Source organism: Pyrus communis, chromosome 1 (assembly GCF_963583255.1).
Source record: "Pyrus communis chromosome 1, drPyrComm1.1, whole genome shotgun sequence".
NCBI lineage: Eukaryota > Viridiplantae > Streptophyta > Magnoliopsida > Rosales > Rosaceae > Pyrus > Pyrus communis.
In genome coordinates, this window is record NC_084803.1 from 20,995,051 (window position 1) to 21,019,601 (window position 24,551).

At 35.9% G+C, this 24,551-nt stretch overlaps 3 protein-coding genes across 3 annotated transcripts; all 3 read right to left on the reverse strand.

Moving 5' to 3' along the window:
• Window positions 1-8,892: 8,892 nt before the first annotated feature.
• Window positions 8,893-16,858, reverse strand: LOC137723487 (serine carboxypeptidase-like 7). The gene is made up of 6 exons (XM_068462720.1): window positions 16,679-16,858; window positions 10,713-10,811; window positions 10,189-10,330; window positions 9,365-9,441; window positions 9,128-9,244; window positions 8,893-8,991 (listed from the first exon to the last, which is right to left on the reverse strand). The coding sequence occupies exons 1-6, from the start codon at window positions 16,856-16,858 to the stop codon at window positions 8,893-8,895; spliced, it is 714 nt and encodes a 237-aa protein (XP_068318821.1).
• Window positions 16,859-17,619: 761 nt separating this feature from the next.
• LOC137723582 (uncharacterized) lies at window positions 17,620-18,075 on the reverse strand. Its single transcript, XM_068462816.1, has one exon. The coding sequence runs from the start codon at window positions 18,073-18,075 to the stop codon at window positions 17,620-17,622; it is 456 nt and encodes a 151-aa protein (XP_068318917.1).
• A 5,363-nt stretch (window positions 18,076-23,438) lies between these two features.
• On the reverse strand, window positions 23,439-23,927 carry LOC137723686 (uncharacterized). The gene has a single exon (XM_068462913.1). It carries the CDS (start codon window positions 23,925-23,927, stop codon window positions 23,439-23,441), a length of 489 nt encoding a protein of 162 aa, XP_068319014.1.
• Window positions 23,928-24,551: the final 624 nt, after the last annotated feature.

Here is a 24,551-nt window from a genome sequence, read left to right on the forward strand (position 1 = left end):
AACTTAAGCTTTTGAGTATGAAGAAGAAAGTTTGCCTGCCACTCTTTTTTTATTCACAAGTTATTGTTGACACTAATTTACGGGAGCAACTTACTTAGTTTTTATAAAATGTAGTGCAAAAAAATGTACACATTCAGTCATATCAGTAGCTCAGAATACCAAAAATGACAGTGCAGTCGTCCTAATTTTCAAAGAAGAGATTAAAATTTGAGTGCAATTTTAGTGCAAGAAGCGAACACAGTATCCTGACTAACTGATATCATCAACGTCTACTTTAGTCGTTTACTTTAGTGGTATAACATTGCTTTGCAAATTTGTAATTGCAGCTTTCAATTAAGAAGATTTTTAACATCTAAAACAAATTGAAGTTACATCCACATCCAATACTATTTATGTCCATAGAGTTGTATATTTACAAATTTATTGAACACCATTCCTTATTCAAATGAGTCAATTGTTCTAAACTAAACCAAAAACCAATCAAGCATTAAACAAACACACAATGATTTTAGAGTTCCTCCAACAGAGGAGTACTTCTCTAACAACGCAAACTTTATTGATTACCAACGAATACAAGAGAATTCACAAACACAAAGTGTTCTCAAGTACACAAACTTATGCCTCTCACAACTTTCACACTCAAAACTCTATCCCACATCCATCTATTTATACTAATAGATGTCACAGGCTTACACAAAGTCCCTAGAATATAGGAAACCAAATCCTATACTAAAACCAAATCCCAAACCAACTAGGAAACACAAATCCAAATATCTTGCGTCCAAGATATCCTAATCTTTGTTTGATTCTTATTTTAGTTTAGGCATGTTGATTTAATGCCAAATCCAACAATCTTCACCTTGGCATGAAATCTATAACGAGGCATCAAACAACTTCCGTTGCTCCACCATAGTACAAGATCAAACTTGCTTCAACTGCACCAAATCTAAGCAGTGCTCGAACTTAGCTGCATTAACCACCTTTGTCAACATATCAGCTGGATTATCTTCTGTAGTAACCTTTTTTAGACGAGTTTCACCTTCAGCTACCACTTCATTCACAAAATGATATCGTATATTAATGTGCTTATTCCTAGCATGATGTACCTGATATCTGGCCAAATAAATGGCACCTTGGCTGCCACAATATACATCCAACTTGTGTTGTTCTACACCCAAATCTCCTAACAACCCCAGAGTCCACATTGCTTCTTTGATAGCTTCAACGATCGCCATGTATTTTGCTTCTGTGGTTGATAGTGCCACCGTTGGTTGTAATATTAATCTCCAGCATATAGGACCTTTGCCATAGTAAACACATACCCAGTCATCAATCTTCTCTTGTCTAAGTCTCCAGCAAAGTCTGAGTCCACATATCCAACTAAGAACCTATCAATTTCTTCATCACATCTTTCAAAACAAATTCCTTTGTCCCTCGTTCCCTGTAAATACCTTAGTATCCACTTAACAGCATTCCAATGCTCTCTTCCAGGATTATGCATAAATGTACTAACAATTCCAGCTGCAAGTGCTATATTAGGATGAGTACACACCATAGCATACATTAATCCTCTAACCAAATTAGCATATGGAATACCATCTATCTTCATCTTTTCTTCATCAATTTTAGGACATACCTTTGCACCATACAATTCTCGAATCACACCATCATGATGCTTGATCTTGATGCTTCCAATTCCTTGAGTTGTACATGGGTTATCATCTCCCATATACACAGTTCCATTCATAACTTTGAAGCTTGAAAACCAATGCCTTTAAGAAGTCATGTGATGAGTACAACCTGTGTCGAGCACCCCTCATTTATATAATCCACAATGCTCAATGCAATTAGGGTGTAGACAAATTCCTCATCCTCGACTTCAACCATATTTGCTTATGAGTCATCCTTCTTCTTTCTAGTCTTTTCTTTGATTTTAGGGCAGTCATTCTTCCAGTGTCCTTTTTCATGATAAAAAGCACACTCATCTTTGTCCAAGAACTTCCTATTCTTTGAGACTCCTTTAGTACAAAACCTACTATTTTTCTTGTACGAACCTTTCTTTTTCATTCGATCTCCCTCTTACCATCAAAGCTTCAGAGTTATTCATTTCTTGCCTGTCAAGGTGTCTCACCTAATGATTCATAAGAGCACTTAATATTTCATCATACTTAATTGTCTCCCTGCCATAAATCCAAGTAGTCACGAAAGGCTCATAGGATTCAGGCAATGAGTTCATCAGGATCAAGACCTAGTCTTTATCTTTGATTATCTCTTCAAGATTTGCTAGTTCAGTTAGAAGCTTGTTAAACTCTTCTAGATGGCCAATCATCTTCGTGCCCTCTTTGTACTGGAACCTGTACAACTTGCTCTTGAGATAGAGTTAATTCTCTACACTCTTCTTTATATATTTTGCCTCCAATGCAGCCCACAATTCTTTTGTAAAAGTTATGTTCATCACACTATACTTCTGTTGCCTTCCCAAGCATAGTTGAATTGTAGAACATGCATGAGCATTCAATCTTTCCCATTCTTCTTTTTTCATCGAAAATGGCATGTCTCCTAACACAACAACCAAACCTTGTTGTATCAGGACATCTCGAACCTCACACTGCAATATAGCAAAGTTGTTTGTTCCATCAAATTTCTCAATTTCAAACCTAGCACTTTGAACCGTCATCTTGGTTCCATTAGTGACAAACTTTTCTTCAACATCATCACAACTGGTGGAATCACCAATCTTCGTCATTGCTTGATAGTCACAATTTAAGAACCTAAGCTCTTGATACCACTTGTTGTAAACTAAACCAAAAACCAATCAAGCAATAAAAAAAAACACAACAATTTCAAAGTTCCTCCAATACAGGAGTACCTCTTTAACAACAGAAGCTTTATTGATTACCAACAAATACAAGAGAACTCACAAGTACAAAGTGTTCTCAAGTATACAAACTTATACCTTTCACAACTTTCACACACAAAACTCTATCCCACATCCATCTATTTATACTAATAGATGTCATAGGTTTACACAAAGTGCCTAGAATATAGGAAACCAAATCCTATACTAAAACCAAATCTCAAACCAACTAGGAAACACAAATCCATCTTGCGTCCAAGATATCCTAATCCTTGTTTTAGTTTAGGCATGTCGATTTAATGCCAAATCCAACATCAATATCATGAAACATCTAGGAAAAAACATGGTCCTATTGGCAAGTGCCACTACAACAAAATTGGCTTATTGTGTCGGTTAGTGGTGGTGGTTTTATACTATTACTGTCGGATAAAATGTTTTTCGACAACATGTTTAAAAAGTGTTAGAAAATAAAGTATTACTGTCGGTTATATCCGACAAGAATAATGAAGTGAGCTCTTAACTCCATTAGATACATTTTTTTAAAAATAATTTTAACCAATTCTGGCAGATATCTCCAACATGAGTAAGTAATGTGTCAAATCTGTCAATTATTTTCGAATTTTTTATACTAACTCGGGCTGTTATAACCAACACAAATTTTTTCAAATTTTTTATACTAATTATGGTAGTTATATTCAACACAAATTGTGTCAAAATATTATATTATTTTCATTTTTTTTAAACCATTACTTTTAATTAAACTTTCTTAAGAAATATTATATTATATTAAACAAATAGTGATTTTATTGTTTATAACCGTTGAAATTTTGGATCCCGTTACCTAATCTCTGAATGTTTTTTTTTTTTTTTTTTTTTTTTTTTTTTTTTTTGTGATTTTTTACACATGCTATCTCGGAGTATATACGAACATATTTGACGGTTGGATCGTTGAAACTAGTTTCGTAGAATGCATATCCTATCAAATTGATAGATTTAACACACTTAAAGAGTTAATGTTATACTTCCATTAAGTAGAAAATAAGATTTATCCACTAGTGTAAATATTTTAAATTGAAGATCGAATTCATTCATTGCATTCTTATAGAGTCGAGGAGTGTAGCTGTAAAAAATCATTAAAATTGGAGCTAAAATAACCGTTAAATTGTGATTTTTAGTTTATAACCATCAAAAACTTTTGTTCTGTTACCTAATCTCTGAATGTTTATTTTTTGCGATTTTTTACGTATGCGATCTCGGAGTGTGTACCAACAAGTTTGATGGTTGGATCGTTGAAAAACGTTTTGTAGAGCGCGTATCGCATCAAAACAGTAGATTAAACAAACACTTAGAGTTAATGTTATACTTCCCCATCAAGTATAAAATAGTGTAAATATTTTAAATTGAAGATCGAATTTGTTCAATGCATTCTTATAGGGTCGAGGAGTGTAGCTGTAAAAAATCATCCAAATCAGAGCTAAAATAACTATTAAATTGTGATTTTTCTTTTATAACCGTCGAAAACTTTTGTTCTGTTACCTAATCTTTGAATGTTTGTTCTTTGTAATTTTTTACGTATGCGATCTCAAAGTGTGTACAAATAAGTTTGATGGTTAGATCATTGAAATTTTTTTTGTAGAATGTGTATCGTATCAAAACGGTAGATTATATAAACACTTCAGAGTTAATGTTATACTTTTATTAAGTATAAAATCAGATTTTGTGGTATCCACTAGTTTAAATATTTTAAATTGAAGATCAAATTTATTCATTGCATTCTTATAAGGTTAAGATTTTGTGGTATCCACTACTGTAAATATTATAAATTGAAAATCAAATTCATTCATTGCATTCTTATAGGGTCGAAGAGTGTAGTTGTAAAAAAATTATAAAAACTGGAGCTAAAATAACCATTAAATTGTGATTTTTCGTTTATAACCGTAAAAAACTTTTGTTCTGTTACCTAATCTCTGAATGATTTTTTTTTTTTTTTTTAATTTTTATGTATGCGATCTTGTAGTGTCTACAAACAAGTTTGGTGGTTAGATCATTGAAACTAGTTTCATAGAATGCATATCCCCGTTAAATTTGCCTAAATTTTGAAGTGGGAAAAGTAATTTGTGCTAAATTTTTATTTATATTTTTCAAGTATTGATTAGACAATATTTAGTTTGTGTGATGGCATTTTCATTGCACAATTATCTTTATTTTAAAAAAATGTTTCTGCCGGTTTTAACCAACAGTAATGAAAATTTTCCAAAATAAAACCCCTCTATCTCTTCCTTGTGCCGGTGCCTTCTCCCTTCCCCCTTCCGTCCCCCTTTTCTCCTCTCCTCATTTCCTTCTCCTTCTCTTCTCCCCTTCTCCTTCTCGCTTCAATCACCATGGATGAACAATTCGAGAAGCAACATTCCGAAACCAGTACGTTTTAAATTATTTGTATTACGTTCAATTTGTGTTTTAAATTTTGATTATGTTATTAAATCGAGTTTGTATTTTGAATCTTGACTTGAGATACCTTATCAAATATTATGCATAAATTGAAAATTGGTCTTTGTTTAGATCTTTTATGTAGGTTTTGTTTTTGTAAATACGCATCACTAATGTTTTTTTTTTTTTTTTGTTATTAACAAGGAACAACCTAATTCGGTATACAACCTCTTCAATTTGATGACACTGAAACTTTTGCGTTGTCCTTGGATTTTCAATTTACCCAAGAACTTGAAAAATCTTGTCAACCTAAGACATTTGGAGCTAGATGAAATTTTCTGGTTCAAAACCTTGATGTTGCCACGAAGCATGGGGTGTCTAACCAGTCTGCACAACTTGCACAAATTTCCGGTTTGTCTTTTCTTTTCTTTTTCAAATATATTTATCTGTCTTTCCAATCCTTTTCTTGTTGTTGGGGGTCAAACTTCTGTCTAACTAACTAACTAACTAACTAACTATATATATATATATATTCAGGTTAGCTACAAAATAGGAAACAAACTTGAAGAATTGAAGAATATGGTGTACCTTAGTGGAACGTTGCACATCTCAAAGCTGGAAAATGCAGTGAATGCAGGGGAGGCCAACTTGAAAAGGAAAGAAATAATTCAGAAAGTGGTTTACATTTTTTTTATTATTAATATATTTTCTATCAGTTTTATCCAACAGAGAATGCTCTTATTTATTCATTATTAGTAAATTCTTTGTTGGTTATATCCGACACAAGTTATGTCGGTTTTAGAGTATTTTTTGTTGGTTTTATCCGACAGAGAATGCTCTTATTTATTCATTATTAATGCATTCTTTGTTCGTTATATCCGACACAATTTCTGTTGGTTTTAAAGTATTTTCTGTCAGAAAATTTATTTCCTGACGCAAGCAATTCTGTCGCTTATTATATCCCCCACTGGATCCATTTTATGTCGGATTTTGCTTAATATCCGATAGTAATATATGTTTCTTGTTGGTTATCATAGCAACCCTAGCAACCCTAATAAATGGTTTCGTAGTAGTATACTTCCTGGGGAGAACATATTTTAACATTCCCAACATTCAAAGTGCTTTTTGGGAGATCTACCTTTTGAACATGACAAAGCACTCCTTAAGCTTATATTCTTGAGCTATGTGTCCTCCTCCCTTAACAGTGGCAAACATAAAGTGGTTTGAATATTCAGTTGAGTATCTGTAAGCAGCAAACAATATAACATATAGCATAGTAAGCAGTGGCAGATCGAAGATTTTAGACTTGGGGGGTCCCAATAATAAAGATAAAAAAAAATTATAGTGAAAAATGTCTTCTCCACGCAACTATTGATATCCCATTTTGTTGCGAAGTAGACCCTCAATGATATTCGTAGCAAAAAATGTTATCTCCATTGAAGCAGTTGCAACCCGGTAAAACCAAAGCCCATTGAATAAGCAAATATTTGCTGCAACCTTTCTTCCACCATTTTTTTAGCAAGATTGCTAATCCCTCTTAACTAAGAAAAATCATTATCAGAATGCATAAAATAAATATAAATATCAAGTTTTTTTTTTAAAGGAGAATATAATATCAAGTTGAGGAAGGGATGGGGTGGGATTGCGGGGGGACGTGATAGGGGTTTGGGGTTTTTATTTTCATTTTTTATGATACAAATATAAAATTCATTAGTTACCAAGAAACATTACAAAATAAAGACCAAAAAACGTAACACAAAGAAAAAGTGGGTCCTGAAAACAAGAAAACAAACAACACGACAACCATCTCATCAAAAACCTAAGCAAAATATTAGGCCCACAAACAAAACCAAACAATTGGCCTAAACGAGCTTTATGGGCCAAGACTTAAAACAGAAAAAAAAAAATTTCTTCTTCGTGCAGTTGTCTTCTCCAGGAAGACATCATTGCTGCAGCTGCATTGCCCGTCATCTTCGAGTACAAGGGGTACCCAAAAAATTTCAAAGCACGATTTAGGTTCTTCGAAGGGTCCTGGGACCTCCCAGGTCCTCTTTAGATCCATCACTGACAGTAAGTGAGAATTCAACTCGCAATTTCGTACCTCCACGAAGTGTGAAGCTTTGTTGTAATTAAACCATACTTGACACGTAGTCAATACTGAAAACCTACCCTGCAACTTCACCATCAAACCAGCCACGGTCTCAAGTGATCCACGATGGTAAGGTTCAGAGACCTAATCTACCCTAGGGTTCCGAGGTAGGGTACAGTCATGTCATGATCACCACTGCATAAACACACCGATCGGGCAATTAGGCCTTAGTATATATATACCATCCAGGGAAATTAAACTTTCAGAGGACGTTCACTACATGAGAAGGAACAAGTAACAAAACCTGTAAATTAGAGCTCGATACCCTCGGTTGTTGAGCGAAAGATGATAACTAACGACATTCTGGAAATATTTTCTGTATGGCAAGCTGCTGCTATTGCGTCTCATCCAGTAACTCCTCTGGTGCACTCCCAAAAGTAATTATATGAAATGCCATCAGTTTTTGTTACATCAGATTATTTTGCGGTTGGTGAGTTTATTCACTTACTTTGTGAACGCGAAGCGCCTTTTGAACGTTAACATCATTTGCCCAAACATGGAGCAGCAAATTCTCGTAAAACTGCGACTAAAAGGAGAAGGCCATCATATTTCTGAAGCAGCCTGGTCATTGGAGCTACTAGTGGTTGTATAGAAGATGGGAATTTACCCTGCACCCAAATTTAGGAAAACCAAGTCCTTGAAACTTTGGATTAAGGCTCGTTTGCATCGAGTTGAGTTTAATATGCGACTCTTCTGACCTTTCCAGGAGAGCTTTTTGGTGGTCAGCCATCTTACTATATGCACCAGAGATTGGTCTGCACTGAGGCTCCAAGATGCATTCATGATTTATTTTCCAGTCAACTGCAAAGGCAAACAAAATGGCCCGGAATTCGCTTGAATTTGAATAGGAAAAAGAATATATACGTACATATAATATGTTTATGTATTTTCCCACCATTGTGATAACCTGGAGATCCTTTGCACATTGTTTATTGCCTTGGTTGATTCCTCTGTACTATTGTGCACTACAATTCTTTTTTTCCGACTGAGAAATGCATGCTGCCATTTAGATGTTCATATTGCAAACATAGTGTGTGCTAAAACGGTAGATGGAAACTAGTGTAGATGCATTCTTGGATGATGTATTTGAGAATATAGCTAGTGAAGAGATTGGTTTAACCACCTTGTAGAGTTCATCAGGTGTAAGTGCCTGGCGATGGGCGTATGTGACCCGTGCATTATCATCACTATTTGTATCTGTCAACGGGTTGCCGAGTAGATAACCCTGGAAAATGTTCTATAATTGATAGGCCTCCGGAGTTATGAATTTCGATTGCCTGAAATAAAAGTTAAAAGTTGGTCCTAGCTTGAACAAATACTTTGAAATTAATTGCTGCCATCCTTCTGGCTTCAATACCCGCAGCAAGCTAGGTAATACGTTATAAGTACATGGACTACATTCAATTACAGGAGTTATATTATATCATTTGAATAAGGTTGAAAGTGCACCATTACCCTCTTATATTACTTCAGCTAGAACTGGAATAATCATGCCACAGAACGAGTCACCGCCAATGTAGAATGGAATTGAAATGAATTCAGGGTGACAGATTAACCACTGCATGATGTATAAGAAAATGACGATAGACACAATGTGAATCAAGTTGACGAAACACAGATCTTAATGTGCATATATAAGTCCGGGTGCTTGTGTTTGCATATCATATCGATGCAATTGTTGTTGTGTCAATTACCTTTGTGAGGAAGCTATACATATGATCAACAAACAATATATCACTGGATCCTTGGGTGCTCCTTGAATACGAGAACCCAGTGCCAATAGGGGCATCAACAAATAGAATGCTGGAAACCTTATCAATACATCAGGATTACGTCGAGAACAACATTAGGAAATTGTAGCAGCAGCAGCAACCCAAGGATTAATAGAGACAATTAACATACAGTCGTTTACAACATATGATCTTACATACCTTTGTCCATGAGTACGGAATGAGCGCAAAAGTTGGTAAGCTACCATTGTACTCAACCATGTTAAACTTTATAGGGCCTTAACCAAAAAAACAATTAAAAAAAAACTCACAAAATCAGAAGGCATTGCATTGTGAAGGAATTAGAAGCTGGTAAGCACCAAAGCTTTGAAAAGAGACGGTTTATTATACAAAATGTAACTGTTGCTAACTCAAAGGAAACTTACAATGATAATTGTTGCTAAATTTTGTGCTATATAATAAACGTTCTTTTGTCAAACTCTCAGTCTAAACGCCACACTACATAGGTTGTTGCTCCTAAGTGGGATGTGTGTTGTTCATATTCACAACGTCGCGACTGTCTTGTGATGTATGTGTTGTTGAGATTCACAATCTTAACACGAAACTAGTACGTAGGTCAGAGTTTCACATTAATTGAAAGCATTGGCACAAAACTAGTGTGACTGTCTTGTGATGTACTGTATGTGTACTCAAGAAAAATAAAAAAGGTTCATATCATAAAAGGGAAATTATTTATTCTCCCTCTTTCTCCCTACCTATGTACACACTCTCTTATTTATTTATTTGTGACATTTGGACCGAATAAAGCAGAAAAAAAAAAAAATCAAGGATACAAATAAATTAGGATATATATGAATTAGAATAAGGAGACATACGTTTTTTAACACATTTTAACATGCATTTTCATATGCATATTCTAGGGCCTAATTTGTAATATATTGCAACGATCCAAACCTTTAGTGTATTATTCATATATATGGCTGTATATTTGTGTACGTAGTTGCATATTGTTATTGGGTTAGCACCTATCTCAAACACAAGTTCGCATAGACCAGAGCAAGTAGGACCACCAGTAAGCAAGAGCAAAAGAGGATCATCCCTTGGGTTCCTTTCGGATTCAATCAAGTAATAGAAGAGCTGCTCATCTTCTTTCTCATCAACCCCAATCTACCTACAATTAATACACAACTTTGCTGAAAATTTGGTGTTCTTACAGATTTATGGATTATTTATTATTAATATTGATAGATGTTCTCTTGATTATTTGGTAACCGAGAAATGAATGGTCACTTACTATAGTTGATTTTGGTATCAAAGGAGAAGAATAAATGAACATGCTTTTAATGTTTAATCTGAACTCTGCATATTCAAGATTGGGTGACTATGAAATTCTTGGTTATCGGGTGACTAAGAGAACGAGAATCTATTATTATATATTACACCAAAATAATTGCATATTATGCAGTAAATGAAGAACAAAGAAAGAAATTTTCAATCAGTAGAAGATGAAAGATTACTCACTCAGTTTCTAGTTTGAAGGGAAGAGAACCATGGAATCCTGGTGGGGTTTTGATAATGGCAAGTGCAAGAAACGAGCTGTGGCTTTGAGAAAAGCAGCAGCACAAATGCCGTACGCAAACAAAGCCACCTGAAATATTTGGCAAAAATAAACTTTCCCAGCATGCTCTCAAAAAGTAGTGCTTCCATTTTTTTTTTTCTTTTCATGGTGTTTTTGGAGGGAACGGATCCCCTTAGGAGGCTGAGCCTCCTGAGCAAATCACACGGACCGTTGGATTTTAATCAAACAGCTACAAACAAAGGATCCATCTAAAAGTTATAATAATTGTAACTATTGGATCAAAATCCAATAATTCATGTGATTTGCTCAGAAGGCTAGCCTTAGCCTCCTAAGCTCAGGAGGAGATCCGTTCCCTTTTTTGGGCGCGCTATCAAACTGTATATGTATTTCAGTGTTGTTTTAGTTGCATGGCCGATGCCAGTCTGAACGGTAACATAAATGCTGCACAAGGAAAGTTTTTTCAGTCGGTTAGAAACACGATTCAGCACACAAATATCATAATACATTAAAATTTTATTTTTTAAGTTTCTAACGAATTGTTCATAATGCAGCGTCTATTAGTATGACTTCTGTGTTGGACTCATTTTACATACATAATGCGTGTTCATGTATATTTCCTAATATTTGATCTAGAGCATGTATTGTGCGCTCTTTTCTTTTTCACTTAAATTCTTTCGAGAAGATATTTTACCGGGAGGAGGACTCTCTCTTCTCCTAATCTCTTTCCCTTTTCCTCTCCTCCTATTTGAACGGTCATGATTAAATCATGTCAACATCTTATAATGATTTTTTGTTATAGAAATAATAAGATAAAAAGCAATGTGAGAAGAGGGGAAGGAAAGGGATGAGAATAGGAGGGGAGAGAATCTCATTCCATTTTACTCAGTCTTACATCGATGTTGTATATTGCCTAGTCTGTTGGATTTTCCCTTGGACAATTTTTGTATATAATAAGGAGTGTTGATGCTATTGCAGTTTTATATTTTACGCTGCCCCATGATGATAATCATGCCGCATGCCTTTTATAAAGACAACTCTTTATTGAGTTTAAAGTTTGTAGTATTACATATAGACACTGTTTTAAAATTTTCCGCTAGTGTCATATAGGTCTACTTACTGTTTCGATTAATCTTTAAACGTTTAAAATTAAAAAAGGGCACCTAGACCGCTTAGGCACCCGTCTATCCCGTTGTTGACCCTAAAAATTACAAAGCCTACGTGGCACAAAAGCCGAGTAACTAATGAGCTAACTACATCCTTCAGTTGTATGCGAGGCGTGCCAACTGGTCGGCCGAGCTCGGCCTAGGAGTAAAATTTGTTGACATTGCGTTGAGCACGTTGCTGACTTCTTGATCTTGCAATTGCGGCCAAGGAAGGAACAAGTCTCGGCCTTTGGATTCTCGACCCCGAAGACAAGGCTGCTAGTTCTGTGAAGTTCACGAATCGTCGGTGCCGGATTCGGTCACAGTGATTATATTCGTAAGAGTATAAGCACGTCGAATCGACACCAGACTGTTGGAAATGTTCCCTAAAACCAATCATATGATGATACTTTACGGACATTTCAAACTAATGTAGTTTAAATGTAAAGGGCAAAGATTATTGTTTGAGCCGTCTCATATAAATGTTATATGCTTAAACGATAAGTCCAAGGAATATGTGATTGGAAGAATGCGATCTAAAGAAGTTAGATTCATGAGACCATTCTTTCGTTGACACATCCTAAACGTTCCTGATCATAGGATTGTCAATTGGGCATTGACAGTCCGTTAAGATCAGTACGTGCTATGTCTTCTCTCAGGGAGAGTGACTAGTCTCGAGTCATTGGTGTGTGTGACATCAAGACAAGTACGTAGGTGCTCAATAGAGAATGAGTTCACTGAACACGATCAACGAAGAGTTCTCATATTCATGTCACATGAGAACTCATGGTTGGGATAATGCAAATTAGTCTTTTGACCTGAGGCATCACAGTTGTCTTGTGGTTAGGTCCTTAATCTTTGATTATGTCAAAGTCACTCCATCAGGAGGGTGTCCATGACATCGTTGGGGTTAAGCCACTTAGCCATGGAGACAAGTGAATGCGCAACAAGGGATCTCTAACCTTCAAACTGATTGAGGGAGAATACTCTATGATATGATTTAGAATCTCTGGCCAGAGTATGAATGAGATTTAGGAATGTGTTCCAAATCACATTCAAGATAATCATATAAGCACAAGACTCACATTGGATAGTAGACATGAATAAACTGTCAAACCAAACAATGTGGTCAAGAGTATTGTATTAGAGAAAGACCGTATTGCATTTGTAATCCTAAAACTGAATAGGTTCTCCACCTCTTCTGATTAGCTTGGGTAACCATGACATGCTGCTAGGCGTCAACCATGGTTTGTGGAAGCCCTAAAAGTGTATTATCACTAACGGGAGAATTGAAAGTAAGTTCCAATTCACAATCGATTTGAAAGAGTTTGAATCGCCCACTGCCTCGCTAAAAGGAACCTAATGGATCGTACACCGTGTAAGGTAGAGATTGAAGATTCAACGGAGATGAGTAAGAATAATTAAATGGTTTAATTATTTATGGCAAGGATTAATTAATATGATTATTAATCAAACGAATAAGTTCGTTAAAAGACATCGGGATAGTTTTGGACCTTAAGGCCCAATGGGCTTCGAACGTCAAGTCCATTGACTTAAGTTGTGTGACAACTTAATGAATAATGATTCACAAAGGCCCAAATAGCCCAATAAATCCCATGTTAAAGAAGGAGTGGTTTTGGACTTATTTACAAGTTTGCCACTCAAATGAATTAAGGAATAAGTATGACTTAATAGCCAAAATTCATTAAGGGTAATTTTTGGGGGAAAGGATGAGAACATAAGCTCTCCTTTCTCTCTAAAATTTCAGCCACCTTGGAGGGATCATCTAGCAATCAAACTCCTCCAAGGTCACTTATTTCTTCTACAATATGCCTTGGTGTGGAGACTTAGAGGTTCTCAATTTTGGGAACTTGGAGAAACCTTTTCATCCATCCAAATCCATGGATCTAAGATGCAAGGAATGAAGGCCCTCTCTTTGGGTGATTAGCCTTTGCTTATGCAAAGAGGAATCTACAAAGGTATTGATTTCTCAACTCACTTTGTTTTGAGTTGAGTCTTGGTTCACCTACTTACTAGGCTTTGAAGTTCATGGGTTAAGTTTTGTTTTTGAGTGCATATAAACATGATTCCGCCTTTTAATTGTTAATTGCATGTTGTTGATGTTGCTCAAATGAACTTGTTTTTCACAAATTTTCCTTCAAGTCAGACTGTATGGACACAAGTACTCAAAGAAGATGTATGTCTTGATGGTAAATGTGGTTCGACCGTCAAAATGCTGAACTCTGAAACTCACTTATGAATATCTAATCATAAAATCACTCGACGTTCATTGTGCCGAATGTTGTAACTTGTACCACCTTACTTCGCCGAGAAGGCTAATAAGATGACATCTGCCAATAAGGATTCGAAAACCCTTCTTGACCGAGACTTGGATAGGTAACCAGTCGGCCTCGACGTAGTGCTGTTTATCTAAACTGAAGGTGCTCCTTGATCGGTTGATTCTACGGCAACAGTGCTGTTTATCCAAACTGAAGATGTTCGCCGGTTGCCTTCACAGTGCTGTTTATCCAAACTGAAGATGTGTCGGCGGAAAAAGAAAATAAAAAAAAATCTCAAGATGTTTGAGAGGTTTGCACAGGGCAATTGTGTGTTAAATTGGAGATCCCTTTTCCGTTACCATTGCATCTGTATTTATAGGACTGACGTACTTGCTTGGCACGGCTAGATAATCCTGTAGAGTCCATTTGCAACTCAAACTCTGTCGAACATCACTTCAGAATTGGTGTCTAATCATCTTGGCTGTCAAATATCTCTAAGATATGATAAAGGCTATCTCCTAATTTCCCTCGAAAAAAAATAAATATATATTTCTGCATACATGACCTCACCAAATCAAAGCATCATATTCCAACTGAAACTTCTCTTTTTCCACCATGTTAGTCCAAGTGCAATCGTGCATGCATACTAAATTGCATTTTATCTGCAACACAACCTAATCACTTTAAGAGAACATTCTCTATCAAAACCCATCTGACAAAATCTCAGGGACCTTTATGATTATCCATGACTTTTCAAAAAAACAAAAACAACACCTAGGCTTGTCACATCACCAGGCATATCACCCTGTCGTATTAACTCACACACACAATCATCCATTTGTAGTTGTATGCATGCATAATCCCATCCTTGCCTGCTTCATTGCCATGCGTATCCCAATATCCCATATGTTCAAATCAATGGGGATTTAGACAAATATTAGGTTTAAATAATTTAATATATTATTAAGAGATAATATCATGATTAAAATCATAACATTATTTCCTGATAATAATTGAAAATTATTTCAACCACTTTTGTCATTCAACGGTCTCGATTACTCCGGCCGATAGTGTAAAATCGGGTCCAAACATTGCCCCCCAATTTCCTTGAGCTTCGGCTCGTAAGTCGAATGGTTAAGGAAATTAATTGTTCGTAACCAACAAAATCTCATCGTACTGCCGAAAAAGAAACTTTGTTCCTCAACAATAACATGTATGTTCTGCCAATGCTGCGGCCTTCCTCGACTCCCACAACTCCATACCAGGCTCATCAACTTTGCCAAAAGGTCGAGAAGAATTTGGGAAGGGGTAGAGAGAAATTAGGGTTGAGTGTAAGACAGGCTGAGGCCGAGAAAAACTAGACCGAGGTCGAGAAGAATTTTTCTTGGCAGCTTGGCCTGCCTATGTGTATATATACTGATTGAAGGCCGAAGCTTATTAAATATCCTGACTCTTAGATTTGACAACCCACCTTCCACTATAAAACCTTATGGCCGACTCTTATATATATATATATATATTATTTTATTTTTTTTATATTTTGATAGCCCTCCAGTCCCCCACTTTCCTTTTCTTTTGGTCAAAAGAAAATGGGAAAACCACTTTATTAACAAAGTCTGCAATCATCAATCCCCTTGTCCCTTTCATGCACATGCATACATGCATGCATTTTATTTATTAACATTTGATGGATACCATTTGTCTTCAGCAGGCCATCTATGATGGCAGAAAAGCTGCATTTGTGAGAAAGCTGCCGCAGCGACTTGATGACCAAAGCTATGATCAAAGAAGCAATAATCTTGGCAGCTTGGCCTTTCAGGTCGAGAAAATTCATTTGGACCGAGGTCGAGGAAAGTTATGGCCGAGTACAAGAACTACTGACTTGGTAATCAGGACTAGTCAAAAAATTGGGAGGCCGAGTAATGATTGAGGATTTTATCCTTAGTTGTTGCACTCGGCTGTTTCTAGACAAATTGCTTAGCAGGAAATCCCACACATTTTTGGCCCTCTTACTGCCTGCAGACCACCAAATTCAATTTACGCCGACTTCGACAAAAGCTCATGTGTGCCAGATTTTCATTTGCATGGCACCATTGAAAGCACAATGCACACAGCAAATAGCAGTGTCTACCCCCCTATTTTCTTGGCATTGGCCTGAAAGGCCGAATGGTTAAGAAAATAATTTATTCATCCTTCCCCTTTTTTTTTTTTTTTTTTTTTTTTTATAGCAAAAGAAAACAAAAGTGGCCGAACTATAAAGTGGAGGAGGCCAACGATGTTTTATTCCAAGCCGAGATCTTTTAATATCAAAATTCTCAAATTGATTTCGCTCTAAGCCGAATAAAGAATTTTCACCAAATATTTTTGGCTTGGTGAAATATTTTTCATTTTCATCTGCCGAAAGTGTCGGACAATTATTATGCCCCCCATGCATAATAATTTCGCCAATTTTAGCTTTTAACTCGAACAACTGAGCCGAACGAGATTGCTCCATATCAGTTTTATTGCCAATAACCATATCGACTGTCATGGTTTGGGGATCTAAAACCATGTCTTGGCCCTGTTCGTCATTGGAGCACTCTGATGAATCATTTTCTAAGTTGATTTGTGGCTTAGAAACTTGAACTTTTTCTCCTAGGCCCACAATTTTAGTCCTGATCGAAAAAACAGGTGGCCTAGGTTCTTCTTTGGCCATCTCGACAATTTCCTGAGGCCGAATTTTGATTGTGGCTGGAGTGAAAAATTGCCCCCCGGCTTTTGGACCTAACCATTTTTCAAATGGAATTGATCTGTAATCAGAAACATAAGGAAAACATTCTTCATCTAGCCAGGCATTAAATCGAGCCCTGTCTTCATTTACCCATTGCTCTTGTAGGGTAACATGAGCTTATATTTTCAACATCTAAGTGAATGATTTTTGCCTGGTTCTCACGCCACGAAGAACTTTTATCGCTTCCCATGATTTTTTATCCTTCTCAAGGCGTTTTCTATTTTGCTCAAGGTGTTTTGTACCCTCCTCACTATTTCTTTTCATTTGCACAAGAAGCTCGTGCAATCAGCTAAATGGAGTCGGATTGACATCTTGATCTATCATGTGAACTTCGTAGTTTTAGCACTGTGTCCTACCAGGCATGCCAAAATGTTTTAGCACTTTGTTTTCTGTTACTATGGTAAAATGTCAACTACATATAAAAAAATTAGATTATGTAAATTAATGTCAAAATTGTTTAATACAAGGCTTTGGATTTGATATCTTTTGTGTCAATTGAAGAACTACCATAGTTGCATTGATCAACATGATGGTGGAGATTGTCAAGATTGTTGGGAAAAAGTCATTTAGATTAAATCATAAGAAAAACAAAATTAACAATACAGAAATTGCTTAATTAATCAAAATAACTAAGACATACTTGTTCTCCTAGAAATAAACATATCTATATAGCTTCTGCTTCTTGGTTACACATATTCCTTGACATTGATCATTTCTTCTTCATCAAACTCACAAGGCTTGTCCTCATCAATCCTCCCAATTCCAACACTTCGACCGCGAGCCATGGCGTTCGATCCACTCCCAGCCTTCCGAGACAGCCTAGGCTGCTGTGTTTTTCCAGCAACTAGACCTAGATTAGTACTACCAGGAGTCCTAGCAGAAGCAGCCCTCACAAGCTCCCTGAAATCTTCATCGCTGCTGGCGGTTGATATGGTGGAGCTGGCACTGAGGCTTCTAGGCAAAGCACTTGGGATTTGGGCACTAGGGCAACCCATCATTGCATTACAGTCGAATTGTCCAGAGCACTCTGTAATGCTCTGAACATAAAAGTCCCTGGCCTTTACCAAAAGCCTTATGGAAAGCTTCATTAACTTGCTGAATTTTCTTTGATCTTTCTTAGATTTGTTCATAACGTTGGTCATGAATTATGATCATGTAATTGCAGTATGGCATATTTGTACACCCAATAAATTTTTATTTTTCGGCTTAAATGCATAATCTGGTTTGCATGGGTTTATGCCATGTGTCCATTGTTTGTGATGTGTATCTACTAAATGTTGATAAACATGTTGCAACTTGCAAGTGTCCAACGTTTTTTTGTGCGACTTATCTCATCAGTTTTCACTGGGTTTTTTTTTTTTTTTTTCAATCCAAAAGATGGAAAGAGCCAAAATGGATGAACTTTTTCCACGGTTTGAACATGTATTAAGTTGCTTTCTCAAGTGACCAACAAAAAAAACGGGTGTACTTTTCATGAAAAAAATCTAAAATTTAAAAGACGACAATTGTTGTAGGCCTATTCTATTGAGGGAAAGAGAGAGGGCCAGCGGTTTTGTGTGTGATTTCTCACCCTTCGTGCCTTTATGTACTGTGAGAAGGAAGAAAGAATCTTACTGTCCAAGTAATACAAATACAACAAGGAAAGATCTTATAGAATTCTACATATAATCTACTAAGATTTACACCTCCGAATGGAATTAGAACTACTACACAATCACACCCTGAATGGAATTAGAACTGCAACACTCCCCCTTAATTGTGTGTATACTCAAGTAGATGGCGCATAAGGTCTTCAACGATGATGTAGACATAGTTGATGAAGTCGTCGGTATAATAAATGAATGTGAGTCTAAAAAACAGACAGAAGAATGCATATAGTAGTAAAATTCACAAAACTTAGCTATGATAAATTCTGAAGTAGGATAAAGTCCGAATATATCCAATGCCAGTATGCATGTGCCACCATGCACCGTCCAATGTCATGGGATATTTTGTTCAGATTAAATTATGTGAAGGAGATAATATATCCTATTAAATCGGGGGTTCTTATGCATCCCATGTCCAACAATTATGACTAAAAACATGCTCAATGGCCACTGGTAATTGATATCACAAGAAAAGGGTTTCCGAATAATACTTGCATTCTCCTTCTAAGATGAGCTCTTCCAGTCACTTACCAATAACGTGTTAATTGTGGGAATTTTATAATTGGAACCATTAAATTTCTTAATCTTCATTTAAAAATCATTCTTTCAAAATTATTCAAATCGAAGATTGTTCAGTCATCCACATGTATCAAATATATGGATGATACATTATTAATGTGTTCTTGGTACATACACCATTGATTTATTTGATCCGATTCGAATAATTTTTTGTAGGAATGATCTTCAAATGAAAATCAAGGAATTAAATGGTTCCGATTATGAAAATTTTCCAGTGAATATACGTTATTTGCAAGAAGGAACAACCATTATTTACATTATTACTCTCAGCTGTATTAAAAAGTGGGGAGATAATTTACACCTAAAACATGATTGGTTGAAAATAAAAATACAAACTATGGAGTAAAAAATAATCCCAAAATTCCCGTAGGCGACACGTGAAAAAAAAATGCAACCATTATTTACATTATTACTCTCAACTGGTATTAAAAGGTGGGGATATAATTTACACCTAAAACATAATTGGTTAAAAATAAAAATACAAACTGTGGAGAAAAAAATAATCCCAAAAATCCCTAGGCGACACGTGGATTTTTGGACAAGAAATACGAGATTACCCTTGAGAAACATAGAAATTTGCACGCGCATGCAACGAACAATAACGGCTCAAACAAGGAAGCATCAAAGGTGATCTTTATGAAATTTATTCAAATTCCACTCATCACTCCCCTCATTCATTTTATTCAATAAAGTAACCTCCAAAACTTTCTATTTAATTTGAGAATAATTACCACAGTAATTGCAAGATACTATTTCACATAATATATTGCAATAATTCACCCAATTCCACCATATATGGCCGACCACTTCTATAAATACCTCACTGATCAAACTAAAATGCAAAGCCATTTTGCTACCCACAAACTCCTAATAATATATTCTTTTCAGAATTCTAACTTTGGCATCAAAGATTCTTCGACCAAAGTCCCCCATTGATCACGCATGAGGCTTTTGGCCTTGCTCGAAGGTATTATTATTTTGCAGGTGCATTTTCAAATGAAGAGACAACAGAAATTTGCATCCACACTAAACACCTGACAATCCGCCACTTAGTACCATCATCCAAACTTTGCTCCACCACAATGGTTCATTCCATAGTGCAACGCATTATTGAATGACGTATAACTAGACCTGACATTTTAAACCCAACACGTTAATCTGACTCGACCCACCCATTAAAATTAGCATTCGGGTGAGTATTTAACGGGCCGGGTTGTTAACGGGTCAACCCATTAAATAACAGGTCATTTTGGGACAACCCGCAAAACCTATTAGCACTTGTTAACACTCGTTTTTGTGTAATTTCAATATTTATAATAGGAAACCCTCAAACTCAAAGCCTATCTCTGCCACTTCAAGGAGGTCGCTGATATGCTCCAGGACTGCATTCCCGGCTCAAAATGGGAACAGACGACTCTTCCTCCTCTTTCGGTGGCTCTGACACTTCATCTCAACCGTTTTCTCGAGAGCAAGTGAAGCTTCTCTCCTCCAACAACGGCAACTCATCCTCTGGCTTGCTGGATCAGGATTCAGGATCCTTCCTTCAAGTGCTTCTCTGTCTTGGACTTGAAGAAGAAGGTCATGGCAAACCTTTGTCAAATGGCGAAGAGGATGGACAACAGAGGTAACTATCGAAATGGATTGATTCCATTGGTTTTGCATATTGGCATTGCATGTTGGATTTTTGAAATAGTTTTTTTGTGTTTAGCTTTCTATGACTTCTATGACTTTACTAGTCCCATTATTTATTTTCAGATCAGGCTTCTTGTTGTGCCTTTATGTTTCACTACTAAATGCACTGCCAACTGTTGTAAATGAAATCTGAATGTGAGATTTTGTTTTTACATTAAAATGCGTAATTTAAAATGCAAAATTAAATAAAAAATCAAAAGAAATTGTTAATGGGTGTTAACGGGTGAAACGGATGAAACGGGTGACCAATGAGCTTAACGGGTTAAGTTCGGATGACTCGCTAGCTTAACGAATTGAGTTTAAATGACCCATTAACTTAACAGGTCGGGTTTCACCCAACCAAAACCTAATAAATCCAATCCGTTTCTATAACAACATTTTGATTGGGATTTGGGACCATATATGTATGCGTATACTGTATCACCTATGTTAGCGGCTCTAACACTAGTTATGGTATGTTACTATCATTTTTTAGGGAAGACTTCAATATGAAGATTCTCTTTTCTAACTTTGTGCTAAAATCCAACAGCAAGCAGATCGTATTTAATAAATTTCTTTAGAAACCAACTAACTCTGAAGTTAGTGGCATTTCTTTTCTGATTTCCCAATATTAGAAAAGGTTCTAACTTCTAGAGTCCAGTTTTCTTGATCATTTGGCGATTAAGGATTTGTGGTCGCTCATTGTTTGAATTTTTTCTAAAAAAATAAATATAAAACTACAATAAAATGTCACCAAGTCAATTGACCTCTGCTATATCAACAGTTAGGAGACGTTGATAAGATGGAGGAACTTGCTCAAAAAATACTAAATTCAAATCGCAAGATAAACTTAAACAAGCCAAATCATCAACAACAAAATTAATGTTTCGAATGCCATATCGAATTTCATAAGATCATCCAATCTTAGAATTTAATATCAAAGATTGATATTGAAACATTAAAAGCACATTTATTTATTCCCCATTTGTGATGGATTCCTTGATCAACATGTGACCAATACAAAATTTCTGAGAACTTCAAATCTCTCCTTTTAAACTTTTATTAAAATAATAAATTATCTTACGAAACAAATAAAGACCAACGAAAATGATCAGATAATTAAGGAATTGTTATAACCCACGTGCATTTGGTTTTGGAGTAAAATGCCAATTTTTCCTTGAATTTTTACTCAACTTTCAATTTCTTCTCTAAAATGTTTTTTTTTTTTGTCAAACCCCTAAACTTTTTAATCGGAAAATTAAGTACTCAAACTAATTTTTTGGCCAATGTCCCCCTTGCTGTTAGTTTTCATTCATTTCATCCAAACTTCTCTTAAATATAAGCATGTGCACAACATGTGAGGATAGTTTGATCGCTTCATTTTTTAAAATAATTGAAAACCATAGATTTCTAAAATGTCAACCTATGGAAATATATGTGATTCTATAACTTTTGTGTCTAAAGATCTAGCGAAGTGACGCTTTTGTCCTCAAAGGAGTGCCACGTGGTGTGCACGTAATAAAAGTTAACGTTAATTTGGATGGGATCTAAAAAAACTAACAATAGAGGGGAAATCGGCAAAAAAAAAAAGTTCAAGTCCTTAAATTTCCGATTAAAACTTTTAGGGGAAAAATCTAAGGCTAAGTGAAAATTCAGAGCAACTCCAACATATCAAGGCCCCCTAGGGCAACTTCCTGTTGAATAGCCTCTAGTGAACGATAATTGCCTTTAATGAACAGTAATTGCATTTTGCAGCTCTACCCCTAAACTGAATAGCCATGGCAATATGCAATAAAATATTAGTATTTTTATTTTATCAAATAATAAAAAATAATTTTATTTCAAATTTCGGATATGATTTTTAATCGGTCTCGTTGTAACATGTTTCATTAAATAAGAAATTACAACCCAAAATATTTGAGAAAATATAAAATTGTGGTGTAAGATGGAAGATAATGATAAGATATTTATAGAAAAATTAATTTTTTTTTAAATTTTTTAAAAAAAAATTGGAATTTTTTATTAATTGTTTACATTTAAAAAAAAAATATAATAAATTATTAATTTTTATTGCTTTTTTACATTTTTTTATTAATTTTTAAACTTTTTTTTTTATTAATTTTATAATGTGGCTAACATTATCCTAACGTCAACCTTGCATTATGTATCCTCAATCTCTCAGGTCATCAATTCGAGCTGGGCCTCTCACTCGAGCCTTCCCCGAGCCCAATCGCCCACATAGGCTGGAGTTGCTAGTTGGGGCAATTGGGTTGGAGCAACAGCCGGTCCACCAGGCTATTGAATACGGTGGAGCTGCTCTCAGGAGGGGAATTCACAGTTTACTCTTTGGTTTTGCAGTCCTTTTCTCGTGGATCCAAATGATGATCACGTTGACAGTTCCGATAACTGATGAACACATTTCGTGCTCTATAATATACATCTTTCATTTCACATAATGTTTTACATAGCAAATACTGGTTCAAAATCTGCAGAACTAAAATCTTATATAACAACCCCAACTCTACAATCCACTAGCTCAAGCATTTGAACTAAAAAGGATATTAAGATCAACATAATACAATTGACTTTGATATAAAAAGCTACCCATTCTAATTTGTTCTCCTAGACACAGCATAGCTCCTACTCCTCAGATACACTTCTCTCTTGATCTTGACTTCTTCTTCTTCATCAAATTCACACATCTTGTCTTCGTCGATCCTTCCGATTCCAACACTTCGACTGCGAGGCATGGCGTTGGGCACTCCTGCCACCGGAGGCTGCCTAGGGAGCTGAGCTTTTCGTGCCAGATCGAATTCAATTTTATTCCTTACGTTCCTATCAGAAGCAGCCCTCATAAGCTCCCTGTAATCTTCGTTATCGGCAGTGCTTGATTTGGTAGAGCTTGTGCTGAAGCTTCTAGGCAAAGCATTTGGGACTTGGGCAGCAGGGCATCCCATGACCGTGCCGTAATCGAATCGACCGGAGCACTCGGTCATGCTCATGATGTAGAAATCCCTGGCCTTGATTAAAACCCTTAGGGGGGCCTTCATGAACTTTGTGAGTCTGCTTTCTTTGGTAGGTTTCTTCATGTTTGCCATGATCGAGCATGCAACTGTAGCTAGTCCTGGAAATTTGTATACCAAATAGTTTTGGCTTATGTGATCTCTCCCCACGCTAGAAAACGGGTACGTCAGTATATATCAAGGAAAGGGATGGCGACTTTTCATAATGTAAAGGGATGTATTTCTATTCTTGGTATTATTTTAAGGGGTTTATCTACCGCGACATATATCGATAGGTGAGTTTGGAAAAATTAGTGTACCGCAACTTGCAATTACCCAAAACACGGTCGTATTAATTTTATGGGACACATTTGATACGTAAGATTGACTTGGTTTAGACTAATTATAGGTATCGATTTGGCTTGACTTGGCTGTTTAGGCCTAAATGGTATAAAATAAGCGTACATAGAAAAAGTATAATCTCAGCTTATCTAGTTGTTAATCAACCTCGTGTTTAATCATGTTGTGACTAGTGTTAAATAGCCAATTCAATTTTAATCCGGTCAAATAAACATCTAAGATGGTATTATCCATTTACTTCTTTTTATTTTCACACACCGCTTTTAATTTTGGGAGTTTTAACGAAAAGTTCGTGGTACTGTTCACTTTAACGAAAAACCACATTTTTACACTAAAAAGCCAAACCTGAGATTATTTACT